Source organism: Erythrolamprus reginae, chromosome 2 (assembly GCF_031021105.1).
Source record: "Erythrolamprus reginae isolate rEryReg1 chromosome 2, rEryReg1.hap1, whole genome shotgun sequence".
NCBI lineage: Eukaryota > Metazoa > Chordata > Lepidosauria > Squamata > Dipsadidae > Erythrolamprus > Erythrolamprus reginae.
In genome coordinates this window covers 19280132-19292667 of record NC_091951.1, presented here as the reverse complement: position 1 = coordinate 19292667, position 12536 = coordinate 19280132, and the positions used below count along the sequence as shown (strand labels likewise).

At 37.7% G+C, this 12536-nt stretch overlaps 1 protein-coding gene across 1 annotated transcript; it reads left to right on the top strand.

Annotated features, from left to right (window-relative positions):
• The first annotated feature begins 5349 nt into the window (after nt 1–5349).
• On the top strand, nt 5350–6532 carry LOC139163201 (vomeronasal type-2 receptor 26-like). The gene is made up of 2 exons (XM_070744162.1): nt 5350–5487; nt 5732–6532. The coding sequence occupies exons 1-2, from the start codon at nt 5350–5352 to the stop codon at nt 6530–6532; spliced, it is 939 nt and encodes a 312-aa protein (XP_070600263.1).
• The last annotated feature ends 6004 nt before the right edge of the window (nt 6533–12536 follow it).

The following is a 12536-nucleotide window of genomic DNA, read 5'->3' as shown; positions in this document are numbered from 1 at the left end:
CTGGTGTGGGAAAAACATGTCTTGTTTGCTAATCAGTTGAAAAACAAAACCTTGAAAACTAATTAATGGAACACGAGATGACTACTTTAAAGGAAACATGTGATCTATGGGCCAGTGAAGTGCTTGAGCTTTTAAACACTTTACTTCAACCAGAAATTAAAAGTGAAGGCAAACCAATCCTTTAGGAGACTGCATCATTAGTGTGATCATCAGTGCAATAATAATATTGTATGTAACATTGATTTTCAAGATGGCTCCTTCTATTAAGTATCAATTAATAATAATAATAAATATTATTATTTAAGAGACAATAAATATTCTGGAAATTAAACTATGGCGGTTAATTTGGGAATTAATTGGTGGTAGACCCAGGAGACAAGTGAAGGGTAAGGAGTTATATAGACAGAAAAGATAGAAGTATAAGGTTTATAGGAAAGGCACCATTAAATTAAAAATGTATGGCATATATCATCAATCTGGTAAATATGAGATGAAATAGGATAAGAAGCACTCAGGGAGCACAAAGAGAGAGAAAGAGGAGATAGAAAGGTGAAAGGGGAAACTTACAAATTTGGATAAACTAATACTAGGATGAGAAAAAAAATTCATAAGAAGAATATATAGTTTCCTGATAGAATACAAAATGGAAATAGAAATAGACAAAAGAAATATGATTAGCTGGGCAAAAACATTGGACACAGTATATACCTCGATTAATGAAAGACGATTTGGACAAAAAATTACAAATTACCGTAACTAAATCCACCACATATAAAGAGAATTTTCTAAAAATGTTTTATTGTTAGCATATATCACCATCAAGACTAGCAAAAATTTACCCCAAATTAAGACCTGACTGCTGGAGATGCAGAAACAAAAATGGAACCTTTCTTCACATGTGGTGGACCTGCCCTGAAATTAAGAGAATTTGGAATAAAATTGAACTATGGATTTATGAAATAACTAAAGTAAGACTCAAGTTAAAATCGGAGACCTTTCTTCTAGGTATAATAGATTTAAGAATAAAAAAAATATTATTATTTGATTCAACACATAATCACAGCAACTAGAATAGGTATCGCACAAAACTGGAAGAATGAAGATACACCAACGGAGAGAGATATAATTAGAAAAATACTTGATTGTGCAGTGAAATTAACACAATAACTTAAAAGTAATGACCAATCTTGCTATTACAACACTTGGGAGGAATTTTACATTTGGGTTGATGATAGGAGGATAGGATGTATATTAAGGTGTTAAACTTTAGAACTTCAAAACAAAGTTAAAATTAGATCTAGAATAGATTATGATGTTAAGTATCACATTATTGTTGACGGTTATCTTTTTTACATTTAAAAATGGAAAACAACCGCTGTTGTTATAGGCCGTGAAAACATACAAGGAATGAACTGTCCTGAGCTACAGTTTGGGAGGGGGAGGGTTAGGGTTATGTGATGTGATGTGTCATCTTGTATTATAAGACATAAATGCATTTGAAGATGTAAATTCCTGATGTCTTTTTTAATGTGTATATATTCAATAAAATTTATTTTTTTTAAAAAGAAAGGTGAAAGAGGGGAAGAAGAAGTGGAGGGAAGTAGGAGGGGAGAGTGTAGGAATAATAAGGTAGATGGGGGAGAAGGAGATAGAAGGAGGCGAGTGTAATGGAATGAATGAAAACAGTCTGATGAACAGGATAAAAATAGGTGTGAAACAGGATATTGACTTTTGATTGAATAAAACATACAAATATGTATCTAATTGACATTTGAAGGTATATGTGTTGACATAAAAATGGAAATTGTGGAGAAAAAATATTTAAAAAATTAAAAAGACAAGTGGGGGTCTTCTCCCAAGTAATCTGGTAGATCTCTTTTGCTGTTATCTGTTCTCTGCCCTGTGTGCTCTTGGGTTTAGCAGAGAAAGCAGTTCCTCCTCCTTTTCCTTAATCATCTGCAAGCTTTCACCAGCTGAAGCGTCCTCTAAAACTCTTTTGGCCAGCTGTTTAGAGCCATTAATTAACCAGTTCCTGACATGGCAGGAATGAGCTCATCCTCCCTTGAGCTGACCTCTAAGGAAGAATCTGGGGAGTTGTCTAAGGGAGACATCACACAGCCAGCTGTCTGTATAATAATGACATTTTAAAGTATAAAGGTACTTGGTGTCTTACATGAATACTGAAGGGTGAGTGTAAAGGGGAAAAAAACATATTTGTTTTTTTGTTTGTTTGTAAAATTTATATGCCACTCAATTCCACTTGGACGTCAATTTCTATCCACCCCTTAACCTATTCCATATTTACCCAAAGATAGAGTGGATAATTATCAATTTCCAGTCCCTTTGTCTCAAATACCATTCCAAAATTGATATTTCTAGGGGAAATGAGATTTTACTTTTGCATGACCAATTTTAAAATCACATTCAATTTGGGATTAGTATATGGAGATCTAATAGAAAAGGAAATTACAAACAGATCCTATTGTTAACATTAGGCAGGGTCAGTTGCCTTGTACTCAGTGCAAGCAGGCGAAGAGGAGGAGATGCTGGATCTGGGAGGGGTGGAACCAGTTGGGCGGGGAGGGGCAGGGCAGGGCAAGAAGTGGTGCAATCAGCCAGATTTCCAAACTGGGCAAAAAGTTAACAAACGGTTTGGTCAAACCAGTGTGAACCAGATTAATACCATCTCTGATTAATATATGAAGATCTATTATTTATTTATTTATTTATTTATTTATTTATTTATTTATTTTATTTGTCAAACATGTATAGGATAGTAGCAGTTTGTTTTATTTTTTAGTTTTTTAAAAAAAATATTTATTTGACAAACAATTATAGGATGGTAATTTATACAAATAAACATTAGATAGCTAATGATAAAAACATTAGGACAGGGATGGTAGGCACCATGGTGTGCTTATGCATACCCCTTACAAACCTCTTAGAAAGGGGGAGAGGTCAAATGTAGATAATCTAATTTTAAAGGGTTGGAGGTTCGGAGTAGAAACCACAAAGCCAGGTAGAGCATTCCAGGCGTTGATTGCTGAAGTCCTATTTTTTGCAGTCTAGTTTGGAGTGGTTGACATTTAGTTTAAATCTATTATATGCTCGTGTGTTGGAGAATCTAATGGAAAAGTAAATCAAAAACAGGTCCTAGTCTTAACATTGGGCAGGTTTTTTTATTTTTTTATTTTTTATTAAATTTTATTTACATAAATAAATACATAAGGCAATACCAAAGGCAAGACAATTACATAAAATTAAAAACATAATAGAAAGTAGGTGAGTGCACAACAGGTCTGTATATTAATATAAACTATGTACATTCTCTATCGCCAATTTATAGATACCTTAATTATCTAAATTGCTGATAGAATAACAAAAAATAGAAAAAGATGTAAGAGAAAAAAGATGAGTAATAGACTTAATCATTTACTCATAATTTTATCTTCTATATAGATTAGACTTTCACCAGATAGGTTTCTTTTGCATAGTTAGAAATTTACTGTTTGTCGGGTTTAATCTTTTACCAAGCCAGTGATAAAATAGGTTCCAGTAATTATAAAATTAAGATTCCTAATTGCCTCTTAGTTCGAATGTCAGTTTAGCCATTTCTGCGCATTGTGAAATTTTCTCCAGTATTAGTTCTTCCTGTGGTATTTTTTAACATTAGGCAGGGTTCAAGGTTACAGATTTCTCCCTTAGCATCAGGAGACAAGGAGCACTGGAATTAATTGTGACCATTCTAAGATGGTGCCAAACTCTATAGTTCTGGGTGACCTTGCCCAGAAGTTTACGGAGACAAGAGAATACATTGAAGGACAACACCAAATTTCCTGAGTGTCGAACTGTCTTCCTTCAGCATCATTTTCTAGAGATGTCCATAAAACAAGGACCACAACCACTTCAAACCAATGCCCTCTAGGTGTCTATCTATGATTTTAAAGGATACTTTTCTCCAGCTTCTCCTCCGTACATGGAGTCCCAGAAGTAGTTCAGGATCCCCAGAGGAGATGCTGCTTCTTAGAGTAACTATAACAATCCTGGTTCTGTGAGATCCCTCTTCATATTCCTCCAGTGATTGCCTTTGATGTAAACATCAGACTGAAGCAACTTTAAAGGGATCTTGCATCTGAAAAGGATAAATATCTCAGGTCACACTCCATGTTGCACAAATTTTGGGACATTCAGGGATTGTGTTTCTTGAATGTACCTTTCCTTTCTCTGCTTTCCAGGTGAAGTTCTGTTTATCTCTCTCTCAGTCAAGAAAGTCACTCTCATTTCCATCTCGTGACAGTTCTTTGAATACTTTGATTTATCTTTTTCTTCCTTAGAAACAGGAAGGGGATTGAGTCAGCCCCATGAATTATGGACCTCCTCGTTTTGCTTCTGATTCTGGTGATGTCCCAGCCAGTGTCTGGGAAGCTGAGAATGAAGTGCCTGCTGACTTTGGAGGAGCATGAGGGGGAAAACCTACGGAGCTATTACAGGCCAGGAGACCACCTCATTAGTATAATCACTTTTGCCTCAGTAATATCCCATATAATGCTGTCTTTCAACACAGCTCCTTATACTCAATCTCCCTCGTAAGTCATTCTGTGGGATGAAGTTGCATTCTCTCCCTTTACAGTCCTAACACACTTTTCCATTTTCTTTCAGTTGCTCCTATATTAATTTCTTGAATCATTTGTATTTCTCTCTTAGGTTTTATTTTAAGTGACCCAAAGATGGAGGAACCCTACCCCACAAAGTCCAAATTATTTTCCCCTCTCGTACAAACCTGAATTAATCACAACCAGCTTATTGAAAAAATTGTAGTTGCCTCTGCGCAACACATTTTTATAACTATTGATTAATATTTGATTCCTGATCTTAGTAGCAATAGAGAATGATTTCTTTCTGGAATTGTTTTTCTGGACCATTTATAAGATCTCTTTGCTGATGATTGAATAATTAATGATAGAATGATTTTGAATCTTGATCATTGTACAAATTAAAAATGAGCACGATCACAAATAATTATATATTTTAAATATTAAATCTCCATCCTTCCTTCTCAACACTCATAACAATGAAATGGTGATGGGTGACTCTAATTTGCTTCTTGTTTTGAATGGGCTTGTGGAGAGAAAGAGAAATAAATGAAAAGATCATGTTATTGTTAGAGATTATGTTAATGTGAACATTTTTTACAGTAGTTCATCTAATTATCCAGAAACAGTCCTATACTTCATTTTTGCCATTCAACAAGTTAACAAGAATTCTCAGCTTTTGTACAATCTCACACTTGGTTACAACATCCATGACAATTATTTGAACACGCTTGGGACTTCAGATGCCTTGCTGGACATGCTCTCAATTGGAGAAGCCAATGTTCCCAATTACAGCTGTGGCAAGAGGGACAACCTGATAGCTGTTCTTGATGGATCTCCTGATGACATCTCCATTCAAATGTCAACATTAGTAGGCACCTACAAAGTGCCACAGGTTTGTTTATGTGTTTCTCCATCTGGTAAAGTGAGCAGGTTGTTGTTGTTAGATCCCAGATTAGACAAATGCTTATAATAAAACTTGCTAATATTTTGCATTTTGTATTCTTTATCTAGATATGGTTTAAGGGTTAAGAAATATAAACTATTATAATATGTTTTTGAGAACCACACTGTTAAAAGCTTATATTTGGACTTCATCTGATCTAAATATAATACAATATTCTTTATTGTTTCTTCAGATGAGTTTTAGAATTGTTTCAGATGCTCTGAGTGATAAAAGTCAAATTCCTTTTTTCCATCAGCTGCTCCCTCAAAATGGATTCCAATACTCAGGAATGGTATATATCCTCCTCTATTTCAGATGGACTTTGATTGGTCTCTTTTCAACAGACTCAGAGGATGGAGAGAATTTCATGAGAACTTTCACCCCTATGCTTGTCAGAAATGGAATTTGCGTTGTTATCTCAGAACAATTCTCAATGGCTAGAGCTACTGAACATCTGAAAAATGCCATCTCTAGGTGGAGAAAAGTCAATGTCTTTGTTCACTTCATAGAATTATTTTCCCTTATGGATAGTGTTCGCCACATCCATTTAACAATTGAAGGTTTGCCAGGACCCATTGAAGGGAAAGTCTGGATCACCACAACAGTTGAGAAACTGACAATGACAAGGCATACACTTCACAAATATATGCATAGTTTTTGGGTCTTTTCTTTTCAGGAAAGGAAATGGACAGATGATGATGCCTTTCAACCCAATCTTTTTAGTGATTCCAAATTTGAAGACCAGTCTTATCGCTGTTCTTTTTCAAAGCATGTCTTTTCTGTCAAGGGCCGGAGACGATGCACCCAGATAGCACCACTGGACATGCAAGAGAAAAAGAACAGAATTCTGATAAAGAATGACCACCGTGTTTATAGTGTTGTTAAGACTCTGGCCCATGCCTTGAACGTTGCATATTCCTCATTATCTAGGAGGAGAAAAATGGAGAAGAAAGAGAGATTGGGGGCTTTAAGGCTAGAGCCATGGCAGGTATGAGGTCCTGACAAGGATCCATTAAACTTTGTTTCTATTTAGAAAAAAAAAATCAAATGTCTATGTAAGGGAACCATTTCAAATTATTCTTTGAAACACCAACAGCTTTGGCCAAGCTGAGGCCAGATTTAGTTCACATGATTATGTGCCAAAGAGCAGGCACTGCGATGTAGCATACCAATGTAGCATATATGTACGGATTCCAGCTGTACGGATTCAGCTCCAGTGATCTTAGAAGCCGATGTCTTAGAAGAACTTGAACGATTAAAGATAAATAAGGCAATGGGTCCAGATGGCATCCACCCCAGAGTTCTTAAAGAACTCAGATCTGTCATTACTACCCCCCTGACTGATTTGTTTAACCAATCCTTGTTAACAGGAGAAGTTCCTGAGGATTGGAGAATGGCCAGTGTTGTGCCTATTCACAAGAAGGGCAGTAGAGAAGAAGCTGGTAACTACAGGCCAGTTAGCTTGACATCAGTTGTAGTTAAAATGATGGAGACTCTACTCAAAAAGAGGATAAATCAGCACCTAAAAAACAATAACTTATTGGACCCAAATCAGCATGGCTTTACTGAAGGCAAATCATGTCAGACTAATCTCATTGATTTCTTTGACTATGTCACAAAGGTGTTGGATGAAGGTGGTGCCGTGGATATTGCCTACCTGGACTTCAGCAAAGCCTTTGATATGGTTCCACATAAAGAGCTGATAGATAAATTAGTGAAGATTGGACTTAATCCCTGGATAGTTCAATGGATTTGCAGCTGGCTGAAGCATAGACATCAGAGAGTTATTGTTAATGGCGAGTATTCTGAGCAGAGTCAGGTTACAAGCGGTGTGCCACAAGGGTCTGTTCTGGGTCCTATTCTTTTTAATATGTTTGTGAGTGACATAGGGGAAGGTTTGGTAGGGAAAGTTTGCCTATTTGCCGATGACTCTAAAGTGTGCAATAGGGTTGATATTCCTGGAGGGGTCTGTAATATGGTAAATGATTTAGCTTTACTAGATAAATGGTCAAAGCAATGGAAACTGCAGTTTAATGTTTCCAAATGTAAAATAATGCACTTGGGGAAAAGGAATCCTCAGTCTGAGTATTGTATTGGCAGTTCTGTGTTAGCAAATACTTCAAAAGAAAAGGATTTAGGGGTAATGATTTCTGACAGTCTCAAATGGGTGAACAGTGCAGTCAGGCGGTAGGGAAAGCAAGTAGGATGCTTGGCTGCATAGCTAGAGGTATAACAAGCAGGAAGAGGGAGATTATGATCCCGCTATATAGAATGCTGGTGAGACCACATTTGGAATACTGTGTTCAGTTCTGGAGACCTCACCTACAAAAAGATATTGACAAAATTGAACAGGTCCAAAGACGGGCTACAAGAATGGTGGAAGGTCTTAAGCATAAAACGTATCAGGAAAGACTTAATGAACTCAATCTGTATAGTCTGGAGGACAGAAGGAAAAGGGGGGACATGATCGAAACATTTAAATATATTAAAGGGTTAAATAAGGTTCAGGAGGGAAGTGTTTTTAATAGGAAAGTGAACACAAGAACAAGGGGACACAATCTGAAGTTAGTTGGGGGAAAGATCAAAAGCAACATGAGAAAATATTATTTTACTGAAAGAGTAGTAGATCCTTGGAACAAACTTCCAGCAGACGTGGTAGATAAATCCACAGTAACTGAATTTAAACATGCCTGGGATAAACATATATCCATCCTAAGGTAAAATACAGAAAATAGTATAAGGGCAGACTAGATGGACCATGAGGTCTTTTTCTGCCGTCAGACTTCTATGTTTCTATGTTTCTATGTTAGGATAGGATAATATTATATCTGTACATCTAGCATAAATATGCCTTGTTCACTTTTGATTCCATTATAGCCAGGACAGGACTACACGTAACTCACATAGTTTAGTCTGCACTTCTGGTGAAATCTGCTAAAGGAAATAACTGACCATAAAACGGTTCAACAACATCTCCCTGATAACAAGAATGCATCACTCAATGATGAAAGGCTACGTGGTCAAAGGATGCAATATACATGGCTTGAAGACAAAAGGCATTGCTCATGGTAAACAGAAGATTGGCCGTGATAAAGACAAATGGCTCAAGGAAATTAGCTACATGAAAGGACATTACTTGAAAGGACATTTGCTCAAGGAAATGAGTTGTGAGAAACATTTGCTCAAAGGAAACTATTCAAGGAAATTGGTTACGTGACATATGGTGATAGGAAGGACTTGAAAGTTGTATTAGATGTTTGCATATCAGTTGACATGTACGTGCAATCATTCCCATTTGCATATGCTCCCAATAAAAGGAAACGCACAGCTCAACACTGTGTCACTTCACCCAGAGAGAAATGGGTCCAAGTCTTCTTTCTAGGATTGGCGTTCGTGAGTGACCCGCCTGGCTGGGGGTGCTCTAAATCCCTCTGAAGACATCGTTCCCCTCAGGGATTTTGCAGCACCTCACTGCAACAATTATATATGGATATTAAACACTACTATTATAAAATTATTTAAAATGTATACATTTTAAATATATTCCCATGCTTATGGGTTTGTAATTAGCATGATAGAATTTTATATTCATAAATTTCAGCTAAACCTGTGAATTTAGCCTACCCCTCCTCACTGCAGGGATCAAATTAAAATTTTTCAGACTGATGGCTGCTCAGTCTTTGCATTTAGCAGTGGTGGCGCAGTGGTTACAATTTAAGTATTGCTGTCTAACTCAGTGATTTTCAACCTTTTTTGAGCTTCAGCACATTTTTTACATTTACAAAATCCTGGGGCACACCACCAACCAAAATGACACAAAATGACACTCTAACACAGTACATATTATACATATAGTTGATAATATAGTTTCTAAATGTATTTATACTCACTTAGTGTGAAGCCTGGGCCTGTTTCGATGAACACAAAAGGGATATTCTGGTAGAAAGACACACAACAGTGCTCAGTCTCTCTCTGTTTTTAGTTTTTATCGCACTCAACTTTGAGAAGCTCAGCTAATATGGTTAAAAATGGGAGCAATGTCTGTGGAGAGGGACGGCATACAAATCTTATTATTATTAATGTCAAAATAGCTTTGTTAGCCAGAATGGGGAACTCCTTGGCAAGAGATAACTAAAAACTGTCCAAAGGAAGATCAGCAAATTTTAGCTTTATGAGAGGCGGCCTGCTATTGGTTCATCGCTAGTGGCCGGGATGAATACTAGAAGGTGATTGGTCAGTGAGCGTTCCCTGTGCCTCCACTCTTCCTGTCACTGACAGCTAGAGGGATTGTGAGGGGAATGTTTATGTTCGGATAGAGGCGGCTGGCAGCAGGCTGCATAAATGGCCTTCGCGAGCGGTATGCAGCATGCGGGCCATAGTTTGGGGACCCGTGTTTAATTTCCTCATGGCACATCTGACCATGTCCCATGGCACACTAGCATGCCACGGCACACTGGTTGAAAAACACTGCTTTGTTGGCCAGAATGCAGATAGCTGGAGGGATTGTGAGGGGAATGTTTATGTTCAGATGGAGGCGGCTGGCGGCGGGCCGGATAAATGGCCTCTACAAGCCGTATCCAGCATCCAGGCTGTAGTTTGGGGAGCCATGTTTAATTTCCCCACGACACACCTGACCATGTCTCATGGCACACTAGTGTGCCACAGCACACTGGTTGAAAAACACTGGTCTAACTCAGTGCTCATTGCCAAGAGTTTGATCCTGACCAGTGCAAGGTTTACGCAGCCTTTCATCTTTCCAGGGTTGGTAAAATGGGAGACTAGATTGTTGGGGGTAATAAGCTGAGTCTATAAAATATGTAGAGAGAGCTGTAAAAGCACTGTGAAGTGGTATCTATATAAGTCTAAGTGCTATTGCTATTTAGGCAAATAGTGAAAGGGGGTACTGAACATCTCTTGTACACTGGTTGAGCTTTAAAGTTGCTCCTCCTTTTAGGATGTTTTAAGTTGCTTTCAAAATTCTTGGATGTTTCGATTCTAGTTCCATCCCTTTCTGGAGAAGAATGAATTTTACAATTTTTCCTGGGAGAAAATATACTTGGACCAAAGTGGAAATGTAGCAGCAGATCTGAATATCATAAGTTGGTTACTTTTCCCCAAGAAAGATCCCATCAAAGAGCAAATGGGGAGTCTTGAAAGACAAAAGCTTATTATCAATCAGGATGCTCTTTTACAGCTAAAGGTGCTTAACAAGGTGATTGAAAATACTGAAAACCTTTCCGTCTCTATAGTTGGTGTTAGTGACCCCTAAAAGAGCAGGCTCGGATATTTTTAAAGTGCTTGTATCTGGCCAGAGTTTCACCACTGGGATAGGCCTCCTGCTGAAAGGAAGGTGATCCAAGGTGTTCAGTCAAAATGGAACCACAATGACTTGTCCGATATGAGGTAATGCCTTAAACTAGAAAAATGAAAGATTGAATGTTGCCTTTGGCCCTCATCCCAAAAGTCCTTTTTGACGATTGAAATAATGAGGGTCAGTTCATAATAAATTGCTACTTAGATTTGCTTTCTGTCTTCTAAGCCATCCTAAAAGCCCTTGAATGCAATTGCTTATCTTGATTGTCATTTACATCGAGTCTTCCATTGAAACAAAGAATTCTCCAAATTTAAGTCATAAATAAATATGGGTCTGTCGTTCCATGTCATCTAATTGTAATTCTAATTTTGGGAGAGAGTGGAGGGTAGAGGTTTTTGGAGTGCTATGATTCTTGGGGACTCAAAGAGTTGCACAAAAGTAGCGACTAACAACAAAAGTGTAATTCTTCAATAGAAAGGACCTTGTCTTGAAAACCTAACTGGGTCTCAGAAATATTCTTTTCCCACACAGGGATCAAATTCATGTCCCATGTGCTGCAGCAAAAGAAGCCTTGCATACCCTTTTTAAGCAGGAATTTCCCCCGTGAGGGGGGCGGCAGCTTGTTCCATTGTTTGTTCTGGCAATGATTCATCATCTCTCTCCTCTTGAACCTCGTTGAGCCGGTCTGTAGTTGCTGGAGCTTCTGCGTCTGCTGCCTCTGGGATGTGTTCCTCTGGGCGGGGCAGGATATTGAGAGCGTTGAGAATCAGCAGATTGAGTGCATTGAAAATCTGTTCTTCTGGGTTGGTTACCTCTTTGTTGGTAACTGCGAGTCACTGGAGCTCTAGAAGTAGCTGTTCTGGATTTAAGTCTGGGTTCCATAATGACTTCTTCTTCTGTTAAGATTTGGCAAACTCTGGATGTGGTGCGTTGAGCTAGGGGTATGCTATTGCATTTTGTAATAGCTTCTTTCCAGTCCTTGTTTAGCGACGAGACGATCACCGTGCTCATTTGGAGGTGGTCAAGCTTAATTAATTAAGAGCCATCCTCCTGCTACCATGTCATGGATTGTAAAGTTCAAACGGACTTTTACAATCCGTGACAATGTTGTCATGATTTCACCTCACTATAATTCTTGAAACTAGGCAGTAAGTCCAATAAATACATACATGCATATGTACGTAGGTATGTATGTACATTCATACATACATACATACATACATACATACATAGTCTTATTTCACCAGCGTGGCAGCTGTATTGAAAATGTATCTTAACTGGAACAAGTATTTGGAGTATTTTCAAAGGGGAGTAGCTTTGAAATACTTTATGTTGTTCAGAAGAAACCTTTTCATGATCTATTGCTCAGACGTTTCTTTCGTATGCACAGGTTTTTTAATTTTAATAAACTTAATGAATACAAATTTGTTTTTCTGCTAAGTCTCTGCCTCAATCCAAATGTGTGGACAATTGTCACCCTGGATTTGTAAAACAGGGTCGGAAGGAAGAACCAATCTGCTGCTATGATTGTATTGCTTGTCCAGAGGGGACCATCTCAACACAGGAAGGTGAGTGATACCAGAGGAAAAGGCGATTCAACCCGAACTTCAACTAAATCAAAGTGCATGTTAAAAGTCATATGTGAACTTGACTATTTTATTCTTCATTTCTATTTTGAATATAT